Below are 26,272 nucleotides of genomic sequence, written 5' to 3'. Positions count from 1 at the left end.
AAAAGCAATACAATTGAAATCCAAACCATCTCCAGTCTATCTGCTTTGTTTTTTTAAAAAAAGGTTACTTATCAAATGCAGGTCCCAAGCACCAGGGGATCCGGGCGACAATCCGACAGCTCTTGAACAGCAGCAGCCAACTCATTAAGAGTAGCATCCACAAATGCCGTGTCCCTTTCACTTCCAACAAATCCAACGTGCATCTTCCCACCACGCACAAACGAGACAGCCTTCAAGGGATAAGCAGCATCGCCATGTGGGGTTGAGATATCAACTTTGCAAGAAGATCCAGCGAATGGCAAATCGTCGAAGTCATCCCAGTCCTGGTGATGAACAATCGAGTCAAAGGATCGTGCCTCCGGTGACCACTGCGCGCACTGCTTCGAGATCTTCTCAAATCCGAGGAAATCGTGGGCCGCAGACTCGGCACTCTGCTTCTGCACAAACCGCAACAAGTCCATCGCCGTCCACTGTGACTCAAACTTCACTCTGACAGGGGTGAGTTGGTAGCATGGACCCATGACGTTCTCCACGTTTGCTAGGTTGATAGTTCGGCCCGAGGTCACCGTGCCGAATGTCACATCGTAATTTTCTAGACGACGGGCGAGTACCAGTGCCCATGCTGCGGTGAGCACGTTGGCTGTAGTAATCTCCTGGATGGGCTGGAATTTTTCGACTGTCTTCTCGTGGAAAATAGCTTTGTCTGTAGGCTGTACCGAGGATCCATCGATGACAGACAGTGTTGAGCCCTTGAGCAGATCGCCCCAGTAGTTGACTGCCTGGGTTTGCAGACGTCTGTCGGAAATTCGTGCCATGTACGAGGTGAATGGCTCACAGTCCACAACCTTGCCTCCGGCGTAAAGAGTCTCCAGGTCTTTGAGCAATCTGGGGAGGGACACGCCATCATATAGGGCATGAGAAAGACCTAGTACGAGGCAGTGCTTTCCGTCGGCGCCTTGAACGTGGAAGAACTTAAGGAACGGCGATCCAAGCTCAAAGTTTGACTCTATATCTGCTGTACAGAGCTCGGTGACAAATCTCTCAATCTCCTTATCAGCTTGCTGCATGACCACAGGAATGTGTGCCTCTTGGAGGACAACTTGAAGGAAGGACGATTCATGCTCGATGAAGACAGTGCGCAGAATATCGTGAGTCTTGACCAGATCATTGCAGGCGGTTAGTAGTTGCTTTTGATCAATGCATCGGTCGAAGTAAAGCATGTTGTATTGGATGGAAGTGCGTGGCACCCCAATGGTTCCTCTGATGTCGAGCGCTTGGGTATCTGTGATTGGAGACACGTCCAGGATGGGCCAGCCTGGGTTGGAAAGTTTGGGCCGAACAGTGGAGGCCAAGAACATCTTGATATCTAGATTGCTTAGCGCAGAGAAGGACTTGTATGGCTGGGCGAATTCCTTTGCTTGGTCCACCTTCAGCACCTTGGCTGCATCACCAAGACGCATGTGCTGGAAGATATCGGCTACAGATAAACTGTGTCCCTGTGTGCGCAGACTAGACACCAATTTCATTGCCAAGACAGAGTCACCTCCAAGGCGGAAGAAGTTGTCATCGACGTCAATCTGCTCCGGGCTCAGACAGAGGATCTGAGCCCAAGCAGATTGTAGGATCTTCTCTGCCGGTGAGAGGTTTGCCTGTGCCAAGCCCTTCGTCCATGCCTCTTTGAAGCCTTCCCGCAGCTGTTCGAGGACACCTTGAGGGATCTTTGAAGCCAATTGGTTGAGGGCCGTGTGGTCAAGTTGCTCCAAACCAGCAGGCAACTTCTCAACTACAACGTAGGCAGAGGGGGCCATGTAGGATGGCAATGAGTCTCGGATAAATTTGTCGAGCTTCTTCAATGACAGAGCAAGTGTTACGGAAATAGTGTTGCAGACAGTCGTCTCGTCGCCGATCATCTCGTATTTCGCCGGCATGACTCTCACGCTGGCTTCACCAGAAGGATGGTTCTCGATGAAGACAGCCAGCTCTTGCTCTGTCACTTCTTGGGCGCCTTCTCTTAGAGGCCGGAACACAGATGCAGCGCCACGGGTTCCTGATGGGAGGTGTTTTTCAAAATGAGACTCGAGCTCTGCAATATCCACTCCATGTCCTTGAAGAGGTACGACATTCTCCTTGCGGCCAACAAATATCAGACTTCCATCATCCTGAAGCTGGACCAAATCACCTGTAGGCTGCACCTTTCCTGATCGGCCAACATATCCAGAGCTTCCGGCCACGAGCCAGGCAGGGGACTCGAATATTTCTCCAGAGAGGAAATGTCCCTCAAGCCAGAGCTCGCCAACACTACCGATGGGGGACAGCAAATTTGGGTTGTGAGAATCACACACCCAAGGAACCAGAGTCCGAGGATAGACTGATCCTGGTTTGGTGCTCGCATGGGCGCGAAGGTTGCCAGACATCTCATCCACGAAAAGAGAAGGAGTTTGGTTCCATTGCCAAATTTGGTTCACTTCTGTCTCAGGAAGGCAAGATATCTCACCAATGCGCTTGTCAAGACCCTTGGACAACTGCACGCAAGCGGTTTCCAACTGCGCAAGGATCCGCTGCATCTGCGAACACTCGATAATGCTGCTGTCGAAACTGGCACAAACTCTGAGACCACCTTTGCGGATTCCAAAGCCCACCATGAGCGGGTAAGGATTGAAATGAAGCGCTTCATGGACAACGTCTCCAAATGTAAATCCAAGCTCGCTACCCACGTATTCCGGGTCGAGCTGAATGACCAGTCCGGTGCCGGCTTCGCATGCATACTGCGCATCTTGGCTGACCTTTCTGATGTTCTGCATGCCCATGTGTTGGTAGGGTGTACGTGCCAAGACTGTTTGCTGTATTGTCTGCAAGTACGATTCGACTGAGCTTGACCGGCGGACCTGGACGCGGATGGGGATAGTTGCGATCAGTGGTCCGACAATACTCTCCACTCCCGGGAGTGGAATATCACGACCAGTGAGTGTCTCACCAAACACGATATCGTCGCTTCCAGTGTATTGGGATGCAACGAGGGCCCATGCACCGCGGACCAATGTGGCTATCGTGAAAGGTGATCCAGCACCCATCTCGAGAGCAATCTGGTGCTCGATCAGGCCATCAGGAGTTGGCATGAAGTCGCGAGAGGGTAGGCGGGGGAACTGAGGCCCGACAGCACCCTTCAACTCTCGTCGCCAGAAGTCTTGCATGGCTGTCTCGTCTGTATCGCGTACGTACTTGACAAAGTTCCGCATCTGGGTCTGGATCTCGACAGACTGGTTCTGCAGGGCATCACTAACTTGCTTGAGAACGATTGGCTCTGACCATCCGTCGTAGAGAACGTGGTGGACAGTCCAGATCATATACCGCTTGTCGTCGTTTGCGTTGCTGACAAGACCGTATCGAGCCAGACTTTGCCCAAGGTTCATCCTCTCGCATCGGTCATTCTCGAGATATTGATCTAAATCTGTGGAGTACCTCCAGGAGATTCCTTCTTTCACAACAATTTGCTGAAGGCCTGGGTCTTGGAGTGGTGCCAGACGAGATCGCAGAATAGGGCTTGCTGAAACGACAGTTTCCCAAGCCTTTTTCCAAGCATCCAGGCTGATAAGCGACGGAATGCACGCTACTCTCTGAGCAGTGTATGCCTCTGCCGATTTGAGTGAGAATGTGAACAACGACTCTTGTGTGGGTGTGCAAAGGTAGATATCTTGCACATCTGCTTGATCCACCCCACACGCTTGTGCTGCTTCGAGGCGGGCGCTCTCGACAGATTGAGATATCAAAGAATATGCCGGAATCTCTTTATGTACTTGAGAGGTGCAAGGCTGAACGACAGTGGCCATGGCCGAGAGGGTAGGGTTTCCAAAAGTGCTGATAACAGAAAGATCGAGATCTTGCGCCCTGCAGACAGACACAAGTCTCATAGCTGCCAAGGAGTCGCCACCCAATGCAAAGAAGTTGTCATCGGGCCGAATGGCTTCTACTTCGAGTTTGAGTGTCCCAGCCCAAGCCTGTCGCAAGCGCTTTTCAAGCTCATTCAATTCCCGGGAAGCGGTGCTTGCGGCTCCTTGGTCGAGCTGGCGCAAATCAACGGTCGCACCGAATGCTCGGAGTTGTTTGCGATCAGTCTTGCCTGAAATCAACACTGGCATAAGATTGACTGGAATATAAGTTGTCGGCACCATGTATCGCGGCAAAGTTTTTGCCACCTCCGCATTGGCCTTGGTCAATATGCTGCTCAACTCGCTTGAGATCTCATCTAAGGCAAGCCCGGCCTGTCCATGTCCCTTTGGTTGGAATGCAACGAATGCGACGAGCATTGGCTGGCCTCCATGATCCTTGGGTGTAATCACCTCAGCAATGACATTAGCTTCCGAGGGCAGAACAGCCTTCAGCTGACTCTCGATTTCGCCCAATTCAACACGCTGTCCGCGCAACTTGACTTGAGTATCCTTTCGTCCAACAAAAACGATGCCCCCAAGACCGTCGGGGTCATATCTTCCAAGATCTCCAGTCTTGTACAGACGGCCGCGACGACCAGCATGCTCTTTGTAGCCCGCGACCAACCAAGGTGGATCTGTAATGAAAGCAGCAGCAGTCTTCTCGGGGTCATTCAGGTAGCCCTGTCCGACTATCGGGCCCTCAACGAGCAGCTCGCCTACAGTACCGACTGGCACAAGCTCGTTGTGGTCGTTTGGATTGGCAATCCACATGGCTGCGCCGTTGCCTGGGCCAATGGAGAGGTAATCTCTGCCAGTAGCAGCGCTGGAGTTGACTGTACACCCAATAGTGCATTCACAGGGACCGTAGCCAATGATGATTCTAGTTTCTTTGCCCCAATGATTAGCGTCTCTTGCCGAGACTGCTTCCCCTCCCAGACCGAGACCGCTGAGCGATGCGATGACATCCGCATCAAGAATTCGGCCCACTGAGGGTGTCAGACCTGCGTAGTTAATTCGCATTTTGCGGATAACTTCGTTGATATCATTCAGCCGATCCTCATCAGATGGAATACAAAGACAGCCACCGTTTCCGAGTGTTAAAAGCATACTGTCAATGCTTACATCGAAAGCGTAGGATGCGAAATCAAGAACCCTGGACTCTGGCGTGTATCCGACTGCCTTTGCTCGAGGAATAGCACTGCTCGTGTACGTTTCATGGGAAATCTTCACTCCCTTCGGAGTTCCCGTGCTGCCAGAGGTGAAGATTATGTACATAAGGGCGGAGGATGGTACGGCGGGTAACTTGGAGATTGACGGTGAGTTTGCTGAGTCTGTGAAAGCCTCTTCTTCAACGACAAAGTGGTTTCCAGTTGGCATGATCTTTAGTGATAGCTCATACTGCTTGCGGGAGGCAACCATCGACTTTGCGCCGACCTGCACCGCCATGTTTTGAAGACGGGCAAGCGGAAGAGTTGGATCCATCAGCGCAAGGGTTGCACCTGCTTTCATCACTCCGAGCACAGCGATGATCGTCCACCTGGACTTCTCAAAGCACACGGGGAGGACATCGTACAGCTCAACGCCCAATTCTTTGAGCGAGCATGCCACAGAGGTGGACCACTGATCAATTTGGCTATAGGTCAAGCTACCATCCCAAGAATCAATGGCAATTTTATCTGGGTATTCACGAGCTCTTTCAGCGACCATATCTTGCATGCAAAAGTTGTAGGTGGGAGGCAACTCGTGGTTCCACCCCCATATATCATTCAGATCACTTGCAGTTGGGCGAAGGCACTCTTCAATGGTCGCTTCGGAATTCGTGAGGCATAGCCTGACAGTATCGGCAAGTGCCTCGACATGGTGCTTTACCGTGTAGGGCAACATGTTCTCTGTGTGCCACAATGGGCGGATCTCGAGGTGAGCATTATTGAAGCGAACTTCGAGATGAAGGAGACCCTTTTCAATGACGGTTAGTTACTAATGAGTGGCTATTGGTTTTAATTGTTTGCGTACTTCATCTTTGGCTTCTTCAGATGTCCGCGAAAGAGAGCTGGTGCTCAAAACGATGGATTCATGACTTGACGCTCCTGTGGTAATATTGGGAGAAATCGCAGTTGCAACTTCTCCCACGGTACTTTTTGAACCTTTCATTACTTCGTTCATTGATAGTTTGGTCACTGATTCGGGCTCAGCGCCATTTGCGAGATCTTTGTAAGACCAGTCGTATGATATCTGGCTGTCTTCGCGACTGCGCAGCAGAACAATGAGCCATGACAACAGCACAATCTCTTCTTTCATGCCGGTCGGAGTGGTCATTCGTTCTGAGGCAAGATGCTCAATTTGGAATGAGCTGAAGTCGCCATTTGTGTCTGTTGGGATTTTCTCAATTCCACCTGGCGCAATGTAGATTCCGGCATTTTCGAGAGATATGAAGCCCATTTTAACGGCAGACCAGCACAGCTAGTTCTGTTGCCCTTTAATCGATATGAGGAAGGATTTTGAGCTTGGCTATAAGTCCGGAGCCTTTGTGCGGGTTGATTCGACGGAATTGTGTCACTATATACCCAACTAGCCATGGTTCTACTGCATCATGCTCCACCTCAAGGCATGAATGCTCCGAAGTATCCTGAGTGTATGAAGTACCCTGCAGGTATTTGGTACAACATCACCGAGATCGGCCCTTGCGGGATGGGTGGATTATTCGACACATACAACCGTTTCGGGCGAAATGATACCAAGCCAAATCATGTGGCCGTTTCATCTTTCCTGGCGATTTGGGCCAATACGTGTATGTGATTTCAGATCACAAAGCTACAATAATACTATATGGTACAAAACGTGTCCACGGGCTCCACATGCGAGAAAAAGTAGGGGAAAATTGAGAAAAAAGAAGACTGTTCCGCCAGAACCATTTTCAGTTAGACCATTGCCCATCATCATCACGATATAAGTGAAAAAACCTAACTCGTAGGCTATGAGGAAGGTAGCGTGAACAAGATCGACCTATTTTTGAAACACATCAAGGTCAACTCCAAATTGAAAAGGAAACGTTATCCGAGGCTACGGCCAACTGCCCAGAGGACCCATAGTTGTGCGTCTCAAGCGGAAAAGCCCAATGAAGGAAGTGAGGAACGGGGGGTTTGTGATATTCTGTCATTCCGAGACCCACCTGTGGACCTTCAAGATCGCACGCATACGCATGTGTGTCGTATGTTGTATACACTTTTTTCAATGTACCACTGTAGAATGTTCCAACTAAACCCATTACTCATGACCTGTTATGTCCGTTTGGGACCTGACGCAACAAGTGTGTAAAAACGATATTGAAAAAAACCTTGCTCTGTCGCGCACGTTCCGGATTTGATCTCTTGGCTCGCTTGCAGAAAGCTTTGAACGAATTGTTTCCAACGCCACAAAATGCCCCTCCACTCATTTACATTCGCTCGGAAGTCTATTAAAGGCTACAACGTTGCACACACACATCAATCTTGGCTTTTTACAATGCATGCAAGAAACAAGATGTTATGAGCGCCTCTTCAGGCAAGTATCTTCGAATATGAAGCCGGGATAGGCTAACTTTTGATTTGACCAATGACTCTTACGTCTTTTTTTTCTTTCAAAAGATTATTTATGGAGATGCAGGTCTTGAGAAATTTACTCCGGCTAGTCCGCACGTTGACCTCAGTTTTCAAAATGGGGCAATCTAATCAGATTTCCGGTTTTCGGCCAATCAATCTAATCAGATCCGCCGATCTTGCCTATCCCGGCTAGTACCTACTAACCTGCATGTGTGCCACAGCCTTCGTCACAGCAGTGGAGTTTAATTGGCCTATCCTTATTTCCGTCCAACCTTGGTGTAATTATCAGCCGTATTAGGCGAAACACTAGTGTGAGGTATTTTATGGTATTTACTGCTCGTATAGGTGTTACATACCGACTTTTTTGCGATACACTGTATTACTTCGACAGGTGCTATGTAAACTGAAACACCTGGCTCAAGACTTCCACTTCGGTTTCTCAAAAAGTCTATGGGATCCCTCCGTAGCTTAGACCTTGGCGCAAAAGAATTCCATGGATGTGAGACTTGTTACCTAATATTTCGGCTTGACGCGGTATAATCAGATTGATAAGATGTCCTGAAACAGTTAACCCTGTGGATCGAGTGATCTGGTACAAACCAACCGACATTATTTGAACACATTCCGTCATGATAGAAAGACACAAAGCCCGATTTCGGCAATTACCTTGTCCCGAAGGCCCTCTCGCTAGCTGCAAGGCACTTTTCCCCTTCAATTGAACACCTTCGCACTACCCCACTACACACATCCCCTCACCCTCACACTCTCACCAAAATGTCCAAGTTCTGGCCTAAAGGAGGCCTTCCCGGTATTCTGCACCACTACGTACGTTTTCTACACCACCATCGAGCATAACCCTCGAATTGCAACTCACAATTGATCGCGTAACATACAGACCGAAACCCTCGTCACATTCGAATATGCTTCGACCGCCGTGCGCCAACCTCACAGTCTCCTCTTCGTCGGCGGACTCGGCGATGGCCTCGCAACAACATCATACATGGCCGATCTCGCGCGCGCATTACAGCAATCAGAATGGTCCCTCTTCACACTTAATCTCACGTCCTCTTATCAATCCTGGGGCCTTGGCCATCTCGACCGCGACACCAACGAGATCGCCCAGTGTCTGGAGTACATCAAGAGCTACAAGATCGATAAATTTGGCGGCGGCAAGATCGCACTTATGGGCCATTCTACGGGCAGTCAGTGCGTCCTGCACTACCTGTCCCAGTCAAACCCGCACACAAAGCTCCCGGCCTTCGACGCCCATATCGAACACATCACGCGGCCCGTGCTGGACGGCGCAATCATGCAGGCGCCCGTTTCGGATCGCGAGGCGATCTTTTGCGTCTTGAAGGGCGGTATTGGTGACACAACGCCTGAGAAGGCCCGTGCTGTCTATGATGAGATGGAGGCGTTGGCGAAGGAGGCTGTTGCTGAGGGGAAGCCTCATGATACCATGCTGCCTCTTTCGTTGACTTCCATGATCTACCCTGCCAATACCCCGATCAGCTGTCGGAGGTTCTTGAGTCTTGTTAGTCCTGAGAGTCCGCAGGCGCCTCGGGAGGATGATCTGTTCAGCTCGGATCTGAGTGATGACCACTTGAGGACTACTTTTGGCAGGATCCAGCAGCAGGGATTGTTGAATCACAAGCTGATGGTGTTGATCTCTGGGAAGGATCAGTCGATTCCTGATTATGTAGATAAGGACAAGATCCTTGCTAGGTGGCAGAAGGCTACTGATCATGATGGTAAATATCAGATTTGGGATCAGAAGCACACTGGGGTTATTCCTAATGCTTCTCATGCTTTGAGTAATGACGACCAGGCTGAGCCGCGGAAGTTCCTTGTTGAAAGGCTCTTGGGATACCTCAAGACGGCAGCAGAGAACGAATAATCGAACTGCAAGGAAACCTTGTGATACTGATCTAGACAATAAATTAGACACTATTTGACATGCTTTTCAATCGTGTACAAATTCCGGGGTGGATAGAATATCAGTGATTGATCTTCTAGGTCAACTACTACCAGTCAGTCTCTTGCGCATGAATATGTCCGCAACATTCGATCCTTGTGCCGCATTTGAGAGCTGGAAAGGGGTTTTCTAGAAGTATGAAGAGTAAGGCACAAGGCACTGTGGGAATCCATCCACCACTATTAGCCTACTTCCAGCCTTTCTACATGATGGCATCGTGCGATATAGATTCGTTGGTAACCTATTTTTCCTACCTTCAAACACTTTGAACCAAGATCAGTCGGCCGGATTTGCGGCCTTGTGATGTCTCCTTGTTAGTTATTCTGTGTCTGTGGGGGGTTGTTTTTTTCGTAGATGCTGTGTGCCCTTCTCAATTTCATACAGAGATCTCAGAAAAAGACTCGAGAGAAGAAAAATATCTGAAGTGGACTGTTCCTGATGTAATTTTTGATGGAGCATTGGTTCAAACCCAAGCTACACATTACGAGAGAAAACTCCAAGCCTAATGTGAGCAGTCTACAAACCCCTAAACGTATAGCAAGTAGTGTATCTATTGGGATTGAAGTAAATAGGGTACATACATGGAAGGTAAAGATACAGGTCAAAAGTTTTGATAACAAAAAGGAGAAGAAAGAAAAGATCGAAAGTCACATAAGACGCTCAAATGCACCGAGTGGTATCTAGTCGTCAATGGTAGAAATAATAAGGGACAATGAATGATAAGGGAGAGTCCAGAGAGGAAAGATCGGACAGAGAAGCGAAGTAAAGGCCCGGAAAAGGGGCGTGTAGGGAATGGTAGTTAGAGTAGATGTAGGCAAATAAGGCAAAAAAGGGAGTAAGGAAAGCCTAGGTCAAGGCAAGGTGGCTGCATAAAGAGTGAGAAAGGAAATTTTGTTTAGAACATGCCTCCATCGACAGGGATAGCAGGAGGCGGGTATTGAGGCACGGCCGGCAGAGTGTTAGTAATGGATCCCTGGCGCGCCCGCGCGTTCAGGTTACCACCCTCACTCGAAATCTTGCGGAGACGGCTGCGGGAGCGCGGACGTTTTTCTTCATCCGGGAAGATACTGTATTCGTCCCCAACGCTCGGGACCGGGGAAGCGACCCGTGGCAAATCGTTCTTGTCGCTCTTAAAGGCACCCAAGATGGTTTGAGTGGTGGTTCCGCGGCGACGGCGGGGGTTCATAGGTGGCACTGGAGGTGCGCTGCCGGGTGAAGGCAGTGCGGATCCGGGTGAGAGGCCGACGAGGGAGACGCTTGATGTGGATGAGACAAACAAAGGCTCGGAGATCTGCTTCTTGTTCACAGGACGCTTCATGAGAGAGCCCTGTCCCAAGCCACGTTGGGACGTCTGCGAGTTATTGGATGAAGAAACCATGGAGATAGACGAGCCATCTGTTGGCATGTCGTCCAGCGGAGGAGTGGCATTGGCAGAGTAAGCCGGGGCAGCGGGTGGGGGCCGGGGTGAGGCACCGATGATCGAGGACGTGTTGGACTGCGAGAACTGGAATGACCGTTCGTATTGAAAGCTTGGTGTATCGGATCGACTGGTACTGCTGTTTCTGCCCGAAGCGATAGAGGAAGTGCGGTCTAAGTTCGCAGGGTCAGACATCTCTGTCGATGGGCGACTCGATGTAGGGCGCGAGACGGGCAGGGAAGCCTCATAATCATCAGGAGCATTGTGACTATCATGTCCAATGATGGAACCCTCGTCCACAGTTTGAAGGTCATCTCGGTCGTGAAGTCTGGTTCGACTCTTTGACCGGCCTGGGGCATCCGAGCCTGCTCGGTCTCTCTGGTCTGCGAAAGGCGAGGAGCCACGGCTGCGGTTGGACTCACACGAATCCTCGTAGCTGTTGTCGCGGCTGAGAGATGGCATACGAGACCTGAGCGAACGCTCCGATCCAATCTGGGGAGAGCTGGAGTTGGGGTGCCGGCTGAAGTTGGAACAGGGCCGCTCCTCTTCACGCCACAACTCCTCTGGAGAGAGAGTAGACGTGGACGCATTGCTGGCGACATAACCAAACAACTTCTTTTGATCGGGCTTTGTGCTAGCCTGTTTGCTGGACTTTTGCTTCAACATGGCAAACGCATTGCCAGCCCGGAACAAGTCTGGAGTTGACCGGCCCGGGGTGGGACTGCTGGACCGGCTTTCGCTCTCAGCAGCAATTCGCAGCTTCTCCTGCACCTTCCTGCGCCTTTCTGCCAGCTCGATGGCGAATTCCTCTCGCTCCCTTTGGGTCTCAGTGCTTCCGTGACGGCGATGGCGAAGTTCCAATTCCTCCCGCCAGGATGAGCCGTTCGATACAGAAGCTGTGTCAAAATAAGTTCCAGTTGCAAATGACTCTGCACTGTTTCGAGAAGCTGTGCCCTCGGCAGAATTTCCAGAAAGGGATTGCGAGCTCGAGGTTCCTGGGCGGATTGTCGATGATGGCCGACTCTCTTCGCGAGGTTCGGCTATCATGGGAACACCAGTTGGTGGCTTCGGGGTATCGGTCTTATGGATATATGTACCACTCTGCTGCTGTGCAGGGCGAGGCGAGGGAGGGGGGAAGATAGAAGACTTGTCACTTTGCTGGCGAAGGTGGGATATAATCATTTTCCCCACTCCGATATAGCCATGATCTGGCTCCAGGGTGGGCGAGTCGGGTCTCTTGGGTGTATTATCGCTGGTTCCAGAAGACGAGTCCTGGAGGTCAAGGTCGTTCTCGTTAATAGGTCTCAGGTCGCCCAGATCGGAGTATCTCACTTCGGGGAGCGTTTCGAGGTGATCCTCAGTGGTAGTCGGTGGCTTGTTAGATGCTACTCCGGAGTGCTGGAGTGGCGGACCGTACTCGGTGACCAGCGAAGTCGCAGACGAAAGTTCTCGGGAAGAAGGGTTCCCTCCTTCATCGCCAGATCCACTGGCAGTGGATTTGGCATAGAAATTCTTCACTCCAGGTTTAAAGGGAGAAGCCTCAACGCTGGACGCACAAGAATTATCAATGCCGCAGTGCGCATCACTAGTATAATGAGACGAGGCGGATTCCGCTCGGGAACCATAGCTCGACTTCGACAGTCCCCGAGTGCGGCCCGCGGGTTCTGCCGGTAGGGGTCTACGCGGGGGGGATGCACGACGCGGAGGCGGGGTCTTTCGTCCTTGGTGCATTTCAAGTTGGCGGCGGGAGAATGCCTGCTCATCAAACCCAGTGGCAGGACGGTTGAACAAGCCCATGGCGGTGGCTTTTCCATGGTCTTCTGGGTGAATAGATGCAGCCAGTAGCGAGGGAAACTCGTCGTTCTCGCTTATGGGAGGGCTCAGGGGAGGAGCCCCAAACGTTGCTGCTGCGGGCAAAGGACGGTCTCTGGGCGCAGCTTCTCCGGACATGCGCGGCTTTGGTGACGTTGCAGACGAAGGAGGGCTGGTAGCCTGTGAGGTGTAGACCAGCTCGACGACTGCAAGATTTTGTAGGCGTTCCCGCAGGTTGGTCGCACTTCTGGAGTAGTTGCGGTCCAAAGAAGGGAGATCTACAGTGCCGGCACGCTGGCGGCTCAGACTCTCTAGGCGATCCAAGGTCGAGCTCTGCTGGCTCTGGGCAGCCTGGGTCAATCCTTGTCCGTAGAGACGACGGTTGCGGGTTGAACCGTTGCGCGGGGCATACATGGGGCCCGGAAGGGTTTCCGGGGGCGAAACAGCGGTCACTGAAGAATGGGATGCGTTCGGTAACTCATCAGCCGAGGTTGCTGTAGTTAATGATGGGACTGTTGACAGAGGCCCAGATGCGGTGGAGGAGGATCTGGCCCGGCTGGTAGATGAGGCGGTTGAGGCGGCATATTCAGACTCCCGGGCGGCCTCCACCGTTTTCTCTTCCTTCTCCTTGAGGCGCAACCGCTGGAAAGCGGAGAGGTTCATATTAGAGTCAGAGAGTGGCTTTCCCATTCCCCAGCGAGGAGCGTCTGATGTATCGGGGGTTGTTGCTACTGGCGATCTAACCGGAATCTTGTAAGTCTTTTGGCGACCTCCGAACAGATTATTGCCCTCAGTGCGACGGCCTCTGCTCATCATGCTACCCCCATGGGATCGGTCATCGTCTGTCCCATAGCCATCTCCACCGGAGACGAAAGAACCGGTGCGGTCAAGTGCAAGGGATGGTCGGCTACCATCATTGGAGCAAGTTTCGTCGATGTCGGTCAACGCAGCGAGGTCATGGCCGAACAAATTGAGTCGTGAAGCGCGCTTGGGAAACAAAACGCTATCATCACTGGCCTTGCCTAGCATGGAAAGTGGGTCGTCCTGTTCCTTTAGCATGCTGAATCGAGCGGACAACTTGGGCATTAGCAGACTGGTACGGAAGTTGTCTGTCGGGGGCAGTGCGGCGGATAGGTCGAACTCCGGTTTGGGTTCCGGCGCCACCTTCTTCTTCGATGGCTTCAGACTGAATCCTGGTGATGCCGCCCCTCCTTGATTCTCCGCGTGCTCCTTCGCCTTTTTGCTTTTGCGGAATCGATTCATCGTGGATGGTAGGCTCAAGCCGCTCAGGGGCCACCTCGTCTCAGGAAAGGAATAAATGCGATTCGGTACAATCTAAAAATTGATTTGAATCAATGTCGACGATCCCAGCGAGTGTGCAGTAGTGATAGTAATAGTAGTAGTAGTAGTAGTAGTAGCAGTAAGTAGCCTTAGGGTCGACCCGTGTCTCGGTTTGGCGCAATGCCTTCAAACGTTCACAAAGGATTTCCTTATCCAGAGAATGAAACGAGCGGCATGACATTCAAGTGCAACGAGTGCGGATCGAGGCCAGGGAGATCAAAGTCTCCTGAAGAGAAGAGGCGCAAGGAATGCCAAATTCGGGCAGTGTACTGTAAATCGTCCCGATCCAAGGCCAATCAAGGTAGTTAGCGGGGATTGACAGATCACAGCATGAGAGAAATAGGAAACGATGCAGAGTTGAGAAAGAAATCGACAAAGACAAAAAAAAAAAAAAGAGTGACTGGGGAAATTGACGCGAAGAATGAGAGGGGAGATTTGGAATGGATCCAGAACTGTACAAAGCTCTCTGTCTTAGCGGCATGCCATTTTACCAGAAAAAAAAAAAAAAAAAAAAGGATCTAGATGATCGACTCAAATTGGTGTCCACCGGTCGATCAATATTCAGTAGTCAATCTTCTTATTCTAAGAATTTTTTGACATCGAGCAATTTAATGAGTACAATCGTTGACTGTTTCAGCTCCGTATGCCATGAGAAGCCTCCCGAAGCTATATCCATGGTCCGAAGGGATGGTCCACTTGGGCCAATAGTCCAGATCCTTTTTGTATCGAAAAAGTAGCACTTTGGCAAAATTACGTCTGTCACCCCCCTTGCGTAATTTAAAAAAAAAAAGTGTCGGATCACATCCCCCTCTCTTCTGACTGTGGAACCTGGGGCTGAACGCCACTCTTAACTACGGTCTGGGTTGGATCTGTCGATGCCAATTCTCTCGAGACCTGCAATTTGGTATTCCTCATGTTGATCTTCTGATGAAACTGGAAGCTCTGCGGTGAGGAGAAAAGTCCTTAATTCACGAGAGAATCCCAGGGACCTGGATGCGGGAAACACCATCGTTACCCCATGACTTCACTCCATGCAATCCACCGTACGAGACAGGAGATTGATGCTCACGGTCACGGTGGTTCATCCAGTCTCTCAGATCCAAATCGAGCAGTAGACTCGAGTCACACACACACACACACACACACACACACACACTTTTGAAGTCATCAAACTCCTTGCTTCACAGTAAGCCGGCAGCAAGGAAATTTTGTGGTAATCGTCAATGTGGAGGCTCATCAGACATGCGATACACCGCACTACAAGAGGCAATGGTCCGAGAATATGTGTGGGAGATTCATCTCGATCATCCTCTGCGATATCTCCATAGCGCACCATGTTGGCAAAGACGGCTGGGGTTGAAAACATGAATGGAGTGCACCTCATAGGACACAGTCTACCAAGCCTGCAATAATAACGGATTCAGCCAAAACCCAGAGTCAGGAATTTTCCGACTGGGCAGGAGCTCTTGTCGGGTGCAGGACAATGGGATAGAGTCAGTACTCCGGAGGGTACTGACTCTGCATCTGAGGCTAACCGAAAGTACAACATACTTGGTAATGGCTTGTGGGTCCCACGGTCAGAGAGAAGCTGAACGAAGCTGAACCTGCCCCGATAGAGTCAAGGTTTCCACTTGACACCATTTCTGATCGAAGGTCCCGAGGTCTGATTTGTCCTCCGAACAGTATGGTGGAACCTATGTGATGGAGAACGACTGAACCAAAAGCCTAGAACGGGGACAGAAAAAAGGAGTAAATTTCGTTAGCGCGTCTCTTGCGTTTGGCCCCGTACAACATAGGCTTGACAGCCGTTTGGGAAAACCCTACAAGCTTTTCAATCTTCCGAGCTTGACTCGAACGAGTTAGGCATGCGTTTTTGCCGTGTTATTTACCACAAAGATATGGGAAAACCCGGTCGTGGTTGGGATGCCCCTGACTAGTCCTAACCTGGATCGTATTTTAAACACGTCGAGGTTCTTCGCTTTTTTTTTTTTTCTTTTTTTACGTGGTATCTTGAACACATTTGAAGACACAGCATTTTCAGTCCATGTCTTAGGGATGGACCAAAATTTTGAGATCCAGGTTGCTTTGATTGGATTAATGGCAATTTAAATCGACAACACGCAACATGCTTTGGAGCATCAGACATCAACGTACCGGAAAGCATCCGCCAACCGGGTCTCAATCTAGCGGGCCAATCCTCGTGGCTAAACTTTCGGGTTCGGAGTTTAAAAAAAAAAATTCAAAATCCCCGACTTTGGACCTGTCAACTGGCCGCAAAGGTCGTAAATGCAAAACGTCTTACACGGCACTGGGTACTTCCTACATCGTGACCTTGCGCATGGTTTGATACTTCCAGAATGCAGAGAATCAAGAATCGAATCTCTGAAAGTCGCAATCAGCTCGGCATCCAGGAACCGATCGCGAGTGTCAACATCCGGAGTAAGAGACGGAGAGATCCAGGGGCTTCCGCCTACATAATCAATCTACCGACCCGGTGGAAACTTGACCCAACAAAATTTGCACATTACAATTGGAGCCCCTCCCATGATGAGGGGTTGCTGAGACCGGGACAACCCCGGTCTCTCGATGGGTGTTCTTGGGTTGGAAATTGCCAGATGTATCCATGGGGGTTCTAGTCGTATGACCAAAGCGAATCTGCTTAGACGGAGGACTCCGTCCTCCGAGATGATTTGTTCGTCTCAGGTGTCGCGGTCACTCTACGAAGGATGATCTACAACATACATCGTATTCGTGGAGTAGGTTTGTGCCCAAGTGTGGGTTTGGAACGAGTTTGGGGCGCTGTGTTACTCGGGCAAAGCCTGTAACCCCGAATTGGTCTCCGAAGGTGGAGTCGGCAGTTGAATTTGGTGTCCGTCGAGTTCGATCCCTTAATCAGAGAAAAAGTTTCTTAGCGTTGCACAGCATGGTGGTTTTAATTTACTTCAGACGGGGCGTTGGGTTCTAGAACGCAGAGGAACTGGGTTCATTGGCTTAGCCCTAGAAACCCCGTCCAAAAGGCCATCTCCTGTAGACCCTAGGTACGGAGTATGGAGCAAAGGAGCAATTTCATGAATGGGCTTGAAGTTTCACCGGACTGGGGACCCACCGGAGAGATTTGTTCACTATCGCGAATATGTACAATACTCTCCCACCGATTGTTGAAAAAAAAATCCCCCCATCTATCAACGCAATGATCACCTATAGCAAGGTAGAGAATAGGATCTCAGAGGTTGCTCGGAGGATAGAATCATGCAGGATGTACCATTGACAAAGATAAACGATACGCTGCACGCTCGCTCAAACCTCCATCACACAGGGACCACCATTCCTCCCACATTACCACACCAAGTCCAGAGAGCGGGACAGGAAAAGAGAAGAAAAAAGAAGAATAGAGAAGACAGGGGAGAAAGGAAGCTCCTTTTCATTCATACATGATCCCACCCAATTCAGAAGGGGAAAGCAAAAACACAAAAGAAAGGGTCGTCTGCTCATAGCACAATAACTGCAACAAAAAGGTCGCATTCTCAAACCAGAATCCTTTCGTCCAGTTACTTACTGGCTTCCCAGCCCACCCAGCTACGGGGCATCACTCGCCAGACCTTGCATTCACCACTACGGAGGTCGTTTAGCTTGAAGCTCTCCATCTTGACCTTCTTGCTTTCGCGGCCTTGCTCCCAGGCTCGGATCTTTTTCTTCGTGCCGTCCCAATCGACAACAATGCCGACGTGGTCGGGCTTTCCAACATCGGCACTATACTTCTGGTGCATAGTGCCGCGGTGGCCCTGGAATCGGGCATTGCGGAAACTGACGATATCACCGGCGCGGATTTCATCGTTCTGGAACACAGAGGCATTGGCCAGGTTGGAATAAACCGAGGCACCGTATCCACGGGTCCCCACGGGGAGCAGTGCGTCGGAAAGAGGATTGAGCAAGTACTGAACCAGGCCGAACGGGGTGCCGTCTCCAACGGTAGAGTTTTGAACTGAATTGACAGCTTCCGAAATTCGGGTTCCAAGCTGAATATGAGCCTGCTCGAGCTGGTCCTGGCGAAGCGGGGGCGGCGGGGGTTCATGGCGCTGCTCGAAAGAAGCCTCTGTGGGGCTCTTGGGATCGAACTGGACGTTCAGAACTGTCTGGGAGTAATCGATAAACAGGATATAGACGTCCTTCGAAACTGTCGTTTTGCCGCTGCGGTTTGTGGACGCAGTCTCCTCGACCTCGAAAAGCAGATCGGTACGGTTCTGGAAAGCTGGAGGTGGGGTATTGGGTTTAGTCCACCAGAGGGAATAGGTGGCGAAATCAACATCAGTGGCGATGTAGCCTTGGTCAATAGAGGGGCGAGAAACATCCATAGACCGACGAAGGTTAGGCTGGTTTCTTAGAATATCCATAGATGCGCGCTGGGTTCGAGTGGCGGATGGAGATGGCAAACCTGAAGACTGGCTTTGGGGAGGCACATGCGCCAGTGAAAGACGCTTCTCATTCAAGGCGGAGGGTCTTTCTTTGACCGGGCTCTGCAAAGGGGGTGCATCGTATAGGTCGTCATATTCATTGGCCGCTTGTGGTGGTGGGAAAGGAGGAGCTTCTGGGCGACCGAGCGGGAGGGGCGGAGATGTGGGGACACCATGCTGGGGAGCGGAGTAGTTGAAGGGGTCATATTCCACATCATCATCATCATCATCATCATCATCGCTGGCTGGCTCTCTGTTCGGCGGAGGAGGCGGCGGCGGCCCCCTAGGTGTGTCAATGGACGCACGGGCATTCCGGGGCGGCTGGCTTGGGGGTGGAGGCGGAACTGCCCTGGGAGCGGTGGGCGGAGGTGGTGGGTGCCGGGATTCCTGAGGACTATACGGGGACTGAATGGATTGGTCTTCGGCGATGATACCCTCGTCAAAGCTGGAGTCGCGCTCGTGAGCTTTCAGAGCATCCTTGTGTTTCTCTCCTGATGCGATATCAGTGTCGTAGTCTCCATCATATTCAGTAACCTCTCCTTCCACTTCTTCTCCGGCCTGTCGAGGAGCAGCCAGCGTAGTCGTGCGACTATCGGCGGTAGATCCGCGACGAAGCTGATCGGGAGGCGGGGGAGGGGGTGCGCGGCCCTGCGATGATGGTGGCATGGGCGGATTGACTGGAATAGGGGGTGGGAGACGACTAGCTCTCTTTTCAGCTGCAGGGGTCGGAAATGTAGGGGCCACGGTGTCATATGTTGAGGAACGGCGAGAATCAATCTGAGCAGGTATCGCAGGTGCAGGCACGGCCGGTGGAGCTGCCGAGGTATTCAACGACAAAACAGATGTGTGCACCGACAATTCATCATCTGACTCTTCACCCTTGTCGGCAGTTGTGGGCCGTGATAGAGATGGAGCCGATCGGCCTACGTTGTATCTCATCGTCAACACTCAATTCAAGTAGGTTGATTCGGGGCCTGAGTATTTACCTGCAGGAACTGGCGGAGGGGAAGCCGGTGGCTCACTTGGGACAGTCGGGACGGGTCTTGACTCTCGAGGAGGCGGAGGAGGCGCCGAACGATCTGCGACTATCAGAAATTGAAACCATGCATTGAGATGCCGAACTATATCTTACCTTGAGATGGGGGAGCCGGGGCTGGATGATCAATGGAGGCACGAGGCGGTAGACCTTCGTGGATGACCTCCTCGACGTCTGGGACCTCACATGCAGAGTGTTGTTCCGTGAGAGGAGTTGCTGAAGGGTCCTCCTCTTCCTTCTCCACTTCAGTAGAAGGTGCTGGCTTGCTAGCCACGTTCATTCCAGGAAGGGGGATCATAGGAACTGGAGGCGCATTGGCAGGGGAAGTAGGCTCATGCTCGACCTCTCCAAGCCTCTTCTCTGAGTCGCCGGAAGTCTTGGTCTTGCGAGCACTGCCGAGACCAGACATGCCTGGCATACCTCCAGAAGGCGGGCCAAAGAGACCCATCATACCCATTCCGCCGCTCATCTTGGCCATTCGCTCACGCAATTCCATTCTACGCTTGGTTTCGGGATCCAATTCCTCCTCTTCCTCTGCATCGCTCTCGTCTTCGACATCTGCCTCGGCAGTTTGCTCGAGTGCACGAGTCAACTGTTGACGTTGGGAGACTGGACGAGACTGGGGCTGCTTGTCCTCATCATCCTTACTAGTGGATGTTTCGCCTGTATCCTCGGAGTCTGCAGCAGCAGAGTAGTCGGCGTCATTGGCGTCGCTCGCGATTTCTTGAGTGGGCGAGAATGGGACAGCTGCCTGTGGAAGAGGGGCCGCGGCCCTCAATGTATCAACACTAGCATCCCGAGCAGCTGAAAACTCTTCCACGGGGCGAGGAGACTCTTGTTCCTCGTCGAGAACTGCGGGGGCCACGGGTTCATCCATCGACTTCTTAGGAGGGCGGGAGGGTTTTTCCTTCTTCTGAGCAGCTTCTGCATGACGCTGAGCTTGCTCTAGTTGTTGCTTCTGGAGCAAAGCAATTCGCTCTTTCAGGCTAGTTGGCTTGGGTTGGTCCTCTGCTCCCTCTTCGCCGCCTTCAATGGGAGCAAGCCGGCTTTCAGAAACTGGAGGCTCGCGGGCATTTTGTTCCTTTACATCGGGATCCTCTTCTCTTTTGTAGACCTTGGGTGCAGGTTCCCTTGGTGGAGGCTTGTAGGCGTCCCGGCTAGGAGGCGGCGCGACGAAAGGCTTCTTGATGAAGAATGGCTGGGAACCACCCGGTTTGAATGGCGTGACTGGTGCTGCTGCGGGTTTGTTGAATGCGGCAATACGATCCCTGAATGACGACCCCGAAGGCTTCCCTGCTACAGCCGGCGGTGCAGGTTTAGAGAGTGCTTTCGCAGCAGGTTCAACTGGCGCCACGGGAGCGGGAGCTGGCGCTTTTGTTGGCTTCGGGGGCGACGATACAACTTCTACCACAGGAGCACTCGCACGTAGAGGAGGAGACTGGGGCAGAGGTGGCTGCGGGGATGCAATCTCATAATCTTCCTCTGTCGGCTGCACCACTGGCTCGGGCTCAGGCTCAGGTTGCTTGATTTCGACCACGGGCGACTCCACTGGCACCGGCTCAGTCTCCTTTCTGGATCTGGGTCGAGATGGCCTCGGAGGAGCCGGAGGTTCGTATCTCTCAACGAAGTTTTTCGGGAAAATGCCCTCCTGCTTGACCCCCTGGGCGTCTGAGTATTCACCGTAGTACCAATCATCGTCCTCGAGGGCGGTGACGGTCATGATTTGACCGATCGGGAAATTGAGGTCATCATCGTGACCTGAAGCATACTCGAAGACCGAGCGGACCGTAAATGGCGGACCTGACATCTGGCAAGTCGGGACCGAAGTTCAAATTTGGGGATAAAACAGTGTGGAGTGAGGAGAACGAGTCTGTGACGCAATGGCGCTAGAATATCTGTACAGAACGAATCGCCAGCTTCAATACCTTTAGCATGAAGCGATATTTAAAGCGAAACAAATCAATTCTTTTGTGGTAAGAATGCGTGTCAGCTCATATGAAACAGATGTCAACGAGTGGGTGCCTACAACCAGATGAGGGGGGAGGGGGTAACTGCGGAAGCACTCACGGCGTTGAGAGAAGCGAAAACCCTAGGCAGGGCCAGCGAAGATTTGATGCAAGATGAAGAAAAAAAGAACACGGTCGGAAAGACACGAAAAATTAGTAGGGAGAGAAAGACGTAGTGAAGTGGTTGTCACCTGGCGGGATGAGGGAAATGGGCTCCACTGGGCGATCGGCCGCTCACACATCAACCAGGGAAACACGCATATGGAAGGGGGGGGGGGGAGAGGGGATGCCCATGTTCTTTAATCATAGGAGTTTATACAGATTTTATATATATATATATACATACATATAAAAATATAAAGTAGTAGTGTAAATTGGTTTCAAAAGAGGTATGCTAAGTAGCTTGAAACGTATGTAGATAGGTAGGCTGAACGGCTATACACGTCACTAAGTTACATAGGCGAAAAGAACTATTCCATGTAAATTGTACTGAGGATATACTATAGATAATAGATACAATTTGTACAAGCTATGCGATCCCAAAGATTAAACTGAGAACTCCGTTATTGTTAAAAAAAAAAAAAGAGTCATGGATGCACAAAGCCTACGTCAGTAGTGAAGTGTCCTTGGGGGTCAATCTGGGGGGTTTCGCCTCTCTCCCGCTTTGGAATTAATTCTGCTGGTTCTGTTTTAATTTTTTGGGGATCTCGTCTCACTTCGCAGTTCAACTCATTTTCAATTAAATCCTCCTTGAATTATCTTCCAGGGACATTACTTCTAAATTATGGCACAGCAAGGGCCGAGCTGCCCTCTCAAGACCTCTCTTCCCAAGACATTTGCCGCCGTCAATGCCCAGCATCCTCCACCTTCATACTCATATCCTACACAAGAAGAGCAAGACAAATACCTAGAAGGTAGGCCTGGTGCAACCCAGAAGCACCTCGAAGTCGCTCTGCAACACGCGCAGCAGATCCAGACCCAAAAAGACGCCGAAGATGTCATTCTAAACCGCATTCTTGAGCTCCTCGAGCTTCCCTCCTCCCCGACAGCAGACCCTGCCGCGCCATCTCGAGAAGATACCGTAAAAGTCAAATACTCACTCGCCCCATTCCGCCCCAGCGACTACGACAACTTGATCCTTGAACGAAATTTTGAAGACTTGTGCGGGTATGCTTTATGTCCTCACAAACATCGCAAGCAAAACAATGGTCCACAAGGCGGGTTCCAATTTAAATACGGTCCCAAAGGAAGCGGGCCAGGAGGACGCGGGCGCAGCGTGGAAATCGTTTCCCAGGACCGCGTCGAAAAGTGGTGCTCAGATGCATGCGCAGAGCGTGCTCTTTGGATTCGAGTGCAGCTGTCCGAGAAGCCTGTATGGGAACGAAGGGCAGGTGATACTCGGGGCACGACCATTCTACTACTTGAGGAAGCTCGTGCCAAGCGCTTGAAGGCACCGGCAGCTACTAGTAGCGTCTCTTCCGTTGTGGATGATTTGCAGAGCATGGGCCTGGGGAATCGCGATCGGTCCCGGGAGCTTGCGTTGGAACGCGGCGATATCAGCATGATCCGTCCGGATGGACGTATTAACGTCGATGTCAGAGAGAATCAACGTGGTCCTTGCCAGGTTGCTAGCGCTCCACAGATGCGTCCGGAGGATGAAAACGGCGGTTCGATCGAAGGATACGTGCCCAGGGAGCGACGAGACGTGGATCAAGATGGAGACATAGACTTGCTTGATCAGATCTGATGTAACAAAGTCGTTATTAGATTTCCCAGGGGCTTTTAGCGTTCTACTTTTTTAAATACCCGATCAGTGGCGATTTTGACACAGGAGTAATGGACAATCTACGCAGAGACCATATAGATGGCTATCGGCTGGCCAGCCGGACTCATCCACACATGTGGATGTGTAGGGATGAATCCAGACATGACCCCAAGAGCCATGAGGTCTCGAGTCTCTTGGACCGAGATAACTCCCAGTTCAAGAACTCCTACGTAGTCCAACTCAGAGAGTTAACTCATGAGTAGACACGGAGGGGAAAATTTGGCAATCAAGCGTCATCTCATTTCGGAGAATCAGCGACACCTTTCTCAAAGAGAATCATGTTTATTCATTCCTCATCCAGCAGTAGCCTTCCACACTAAGCTAAACCATGATAGCCGGGAGAAAAGCCAGCCAGAACAGACATTGTCGGGGTACCGCCAGGGTCGGCCAAAGGCCAGGTTTGAATTTTTTTTCGTTATTTCGGACGCTGGGTTTAGCGGGGACCGAAACGACGGGGGCGCTCGGCCTGCTGCTGCTGGCTGACAGCAACAACGTTGACCTTGAGGTTGTCGAACTGTAGAGTTGTTAGAAATGTACAAAGCCGTTGCATTGTGCAGTGAAAACTTACGCCAAGAGACTTGAGAAGGTCCTTGGTGTCGGCGTCAACGTCGAGCTGACCGGACTCGGTCTGGGAGACATCGAGAGCGGAGACTTCAGGAACGTACTGATCCTTACGCTCACGCTCCTCCTCCTGCAGCTTGAAGGAGATGCCGCGGACGGGACCACGCTGGATGCGCTTCATCAAGTGGGTGGTGTAACCAGCAATCTAGAAGAAGTCACGAATCAGAATCGGAGCTGTCGAACTGTTGGTGCCAATGCATCAATTCTCACCTTGTTGCGAAGACGCTTGGAGGCAATGATGGCGATCTCATCACAGATACGCTTGTTGGTCTCGAAGTCGAGGGTCAACTTGGGGTAGTAACGCTCGATGATGACCTTAGCGGAGCGCTTGACTGTCTTGGTACGGACGCGACCCATTTTGGCGGTTGTTGGCTGGCGGAATGAATGTTCGAAAAACCGTAAGTAGTCGTGCCGATTTGGATGAGTTTGAGAGCTGCTTTTCGCTTAGTCCTGTGCGGGTCCTTGCCCTAGGCCCTAATCACGCTATCACGTGTCGACCAAGGACGGGGTTTCTATGATTATGTCAGCACACGCGACATCCAGCGATTGCTGTTTTAGGAAGGTAGCAAACACCAAAAGTATATCGTCGATAATCGAACTTGCTTGTCTTGTAAATCTTCTTTTGGTGGATAGTAGGCCTTTGAAGTGGTCGCTGTGAAAATAACTTGATATTGAATCTTCGATTTATATGACATAGTCAGAAAAGAAAAATGAAAGTTGCTTTACACAAGCACCAAATCTATCATACATGGTACAATCCCTTGCACACAACACCCACATTTCACTTTTCTCTATGACCTAGAGTTGAGGTTGTTGAGAAGGCTGCGCGCGACGTCCTCTGTCCCCCTTGTTGGTTGCCTCCGGGTCCGATTCTCGGTGGAAGGCTGGAATCGAGGCTGCCCGAATGGCTGTCTGTCCAACCTTGGGACAAGCGGGGATGGGGCAGTGGCAACATCGGAGATGGTCAAGGTACTCGGCTTGTGGTAGTCTTCGATTCCGTAAGGTGCCTTTGCAGTTGCACTTGCACGATAAGATGAAAGGCCAATACGGCCGTCGGAGTCAACCGAAGCCCGGATGGGAGTAACCCAGTATTTACCTCCGCCAGGGATGGATGCATCGAAGAAAGTTAGACCAGGGGGTGTACCTTGCTCCACAAAGGTCATTGCGTTCAAATCTTCAACAGCAATACCACCAATACCTGCGAGGGCACGTGCCATGCGTCCCTTGAAGCGGCCCTTGGGGCGCAAAATGCGAGCCTCGACAGGGCGCTGGTGGGCTTGCGGGCCAAACTGGGCATGATTATGGATCAGAGCGTGTGATCGTGTGTAGGACAGACCGCCAGACGGGTGTGTCTTCGGGGGTCCTGAGACGGCGTATTCGAATGAGGACAATTTGCTTCCAGGGGCCTGGTAGTATTTGCGCCCGATGCGCTCGCTGGGAACCGCAGGCGGGGAAGCGAGGTCGAGCAGATCAAAGACCACAGGACCGAGAGCGAATGGGTCATTACGCAGAGCTTTGATGTAGGCTTTGAACTCCGCATCGGTGACAGTTGCGGGATGGGCTTCCAAATCCTCTCCATTATCCTGTGCCAGTTTCCGGATCTCAGCAGACCGCTTAGCGACAAATTGTTCGCGAAGCTTCTGCAGGAGCTCGGGCTTATTGCGAGTCACTTGCTTCAAGTACGCTGCGAACTCTGCCTCCGTCTGGCCAGCAAGCCAAGGACCGGTATGTCTGAATTGTTTGGCACCAGGTTCCTGAAGACCCTGGCTGGTCTCGGTGTTGTCGAGATGCGTTTCGAACGGACTTTGGTGTCGTGGCACAACACTTGTGGCGTAATTGACTTTGGAGGGGAGAGACATAGGCATGTGCAGCTCCTGGAACTTCTCGAGGGTCACGGTGTGATCTGCGGCGGATTCGAAGTCGGTGACATGTTCATAGGTATCGAGGGCGTGCACCCTGACGACAGGTCTCGATGATTTCTCTGATGTTGATTTAGCCGGTAAAGGTCGTTTCAGTCCCCAATCGCCTCGGGCTAGTGATGATTGTGGTGTGACGATGGAGGCTCGAATGGGGTAGGGCAGAGTTGCGGAGTCGGATTCTCTCGATGTTTGATCATTGCGGCCCTTGAGGGTTTTAGGAAGTGCGAACAAACGCGAGTTTCGCAGCAAGTTCGCCGTTGGTGATAGCCTGGCGGAGGCCATCTCGTTCAATAAATTGACAATGTGATCTTGGATAGCTGGCGCGAGAAAAGTTGACCGGAGAACACGGGCCAAAGCGATACGGT

General features: G+C 51.4%; 7 protein-coding genes across 7 annotated transcripts; 2 read left to right on the top strand and 5 right to left on the bottom strand.

Moving 5' to 3' along the window:
* Nucleotides 1-71: 71 nt before the first annotated feature.
* On the bottom strand, nt 72-6,365 carry Pdw03_8527 (HC-toxin synthetase; the record flags this gene model as incomplete). The annotated part of the gene is made up of 2 exons (XM_014678176.1): nt 72-5,882; nt 5,940-6,365. 2 exons carry the CDS (start codon nt 6,363-6,365, stop codon nt 72-74), a joined length of 6,237 nt encoding a protein of 2,078 aa, XP_014533662.1.
* A 1,913-nt stretch (nt 6,366-8,278) lies between these two features.
* Nucleotides 8,279-9,401, top strand: Pdw03_8526 (Siderophore biosynthesis lipase/esterase, putative; the record flags this gene model as incomplete). Its single annotated transcript, XM_014678175.1, has 2 exons — nt 8,279-8,329; nt 8,400-9,401. 2 exons carry the CDS (start codon nt 8,279-8,281, stop codon nt 9,399-9,401), a joined length of 1,053 nt encoding a protein of 350 aa, XP_014533661.1.
* A 973-nt stretch (nt 9,402-10,374) lies between these two features.
* On the bottom strand, nt 10,375-13,971 carry Pdw03_8525 (ATPase, F1/V1/A1 complex, alpha/beta subunit, nucleotide-binding domain, active site; the record flags this gene model as incomplete). Its single annotated transcript, XM_014678174.1, has 1 exon — nt 10,375-13,971. The coding sequence occupies one exon, from the start codon at nt 13,969-13,971 to the stop codon at nt 10,375-10,377; it is 3,597 nt and encodes a 1,198-aa protein (XP_014533660.1).
* Nucleotides 13,972-17,597: 3,626 nt separating this feature from the next.
* Pdw03_8524 (Src homology-3 domain) lies at nt 17,598-21,343 on the bottom strand (the record flags this gene model as incomplete). Its single annotated transcript, XM_014678173.1, has 3 exons — nt 17,598-19,423; nt 19,487-19,579; nt 19,633-21,343. 3 exons carry the CDS (start codon nt 21,341-21,343, stop codon nt 17,598-17,600), a joined length of 3,630 nt encoding a protein of 1,209 aa, XP_014533659.1.
* A 983-nt stretch (nt 21,344-22,326) lies between these two features.
* Nucleotides 22,327-23,289, top strand: Pdw03_8523 (DUF408 domain protein; the record flags this gene model as incomplete). Its single annotated transcript, XM_014678172.1, has 1 exon — nt 22,327-23,289. The coding sequence occupies one exon, from the start codon at nt 22,327-22,329 to the stop codon at nt 23,287-23,289; it is 963 nt and encodes a 320-aa protein (XP_014533658.1).
* Nucleotides 23,290-23,800: 511 nt separating this feature from the next.
* Pdw03_8522 (40S ribosomal protein eS17) lies at nt 23,801-24,345 on the bottom strand (the record flags this gene model as incomplete). The annotated part of the gene is made up of 3 exons (XM_014678171.1): nt 23,801-23,881; nt 23,936-24,133; nt 24,199-24,345. The coding sequence occupies 3 exons, from the start codon at nt 24,343-24,345 to the stop codon at nt 23,801-23,803; spliced, it is 426 nt and encodes a 141-aa protein (XP_014533657.1).
* Nucleotides 24,346-24,779: 434 nt separating this feature from the next.
* On the bottom strand, nt 24,780-26,189 carry Pdw03_8521 (mitochondrial 37S ribosomal protein bS1m; the record flags this gene model as incomplete). The annotated part of the gene is made up of 1 exon (XM_014678170.1): nt 24,780-26,189. The coding sequence occupies one exon, from the start codon at nt 26,187-26,189 to the stop codon at nt 24,780-24,782; it is 1,410 nt and encodes a 469-aa protein (XP_014533656.1).
* Between the last annotated feature and the right edge of the window lie 83 nt (nt 26,190-26,272).

The sequence above is a fragment of the Penicillium digitatum genome, chromosome 3 (genome assembly GCF_016767815.1).
Source record: "Penicillium digitatum chromosome 3, complete sequence".
In the NCBI taxonomy this organism is placed as follows: Eukaryota; Fungi; Ascomycota; class Eurotiomycetes; order Eurotiales; family Aspergillaceae; genus Penicillium; species Penicillium digitatum.
This window is presented reverse-complemented; position numbering and strand designations above follow the sequence as displayed.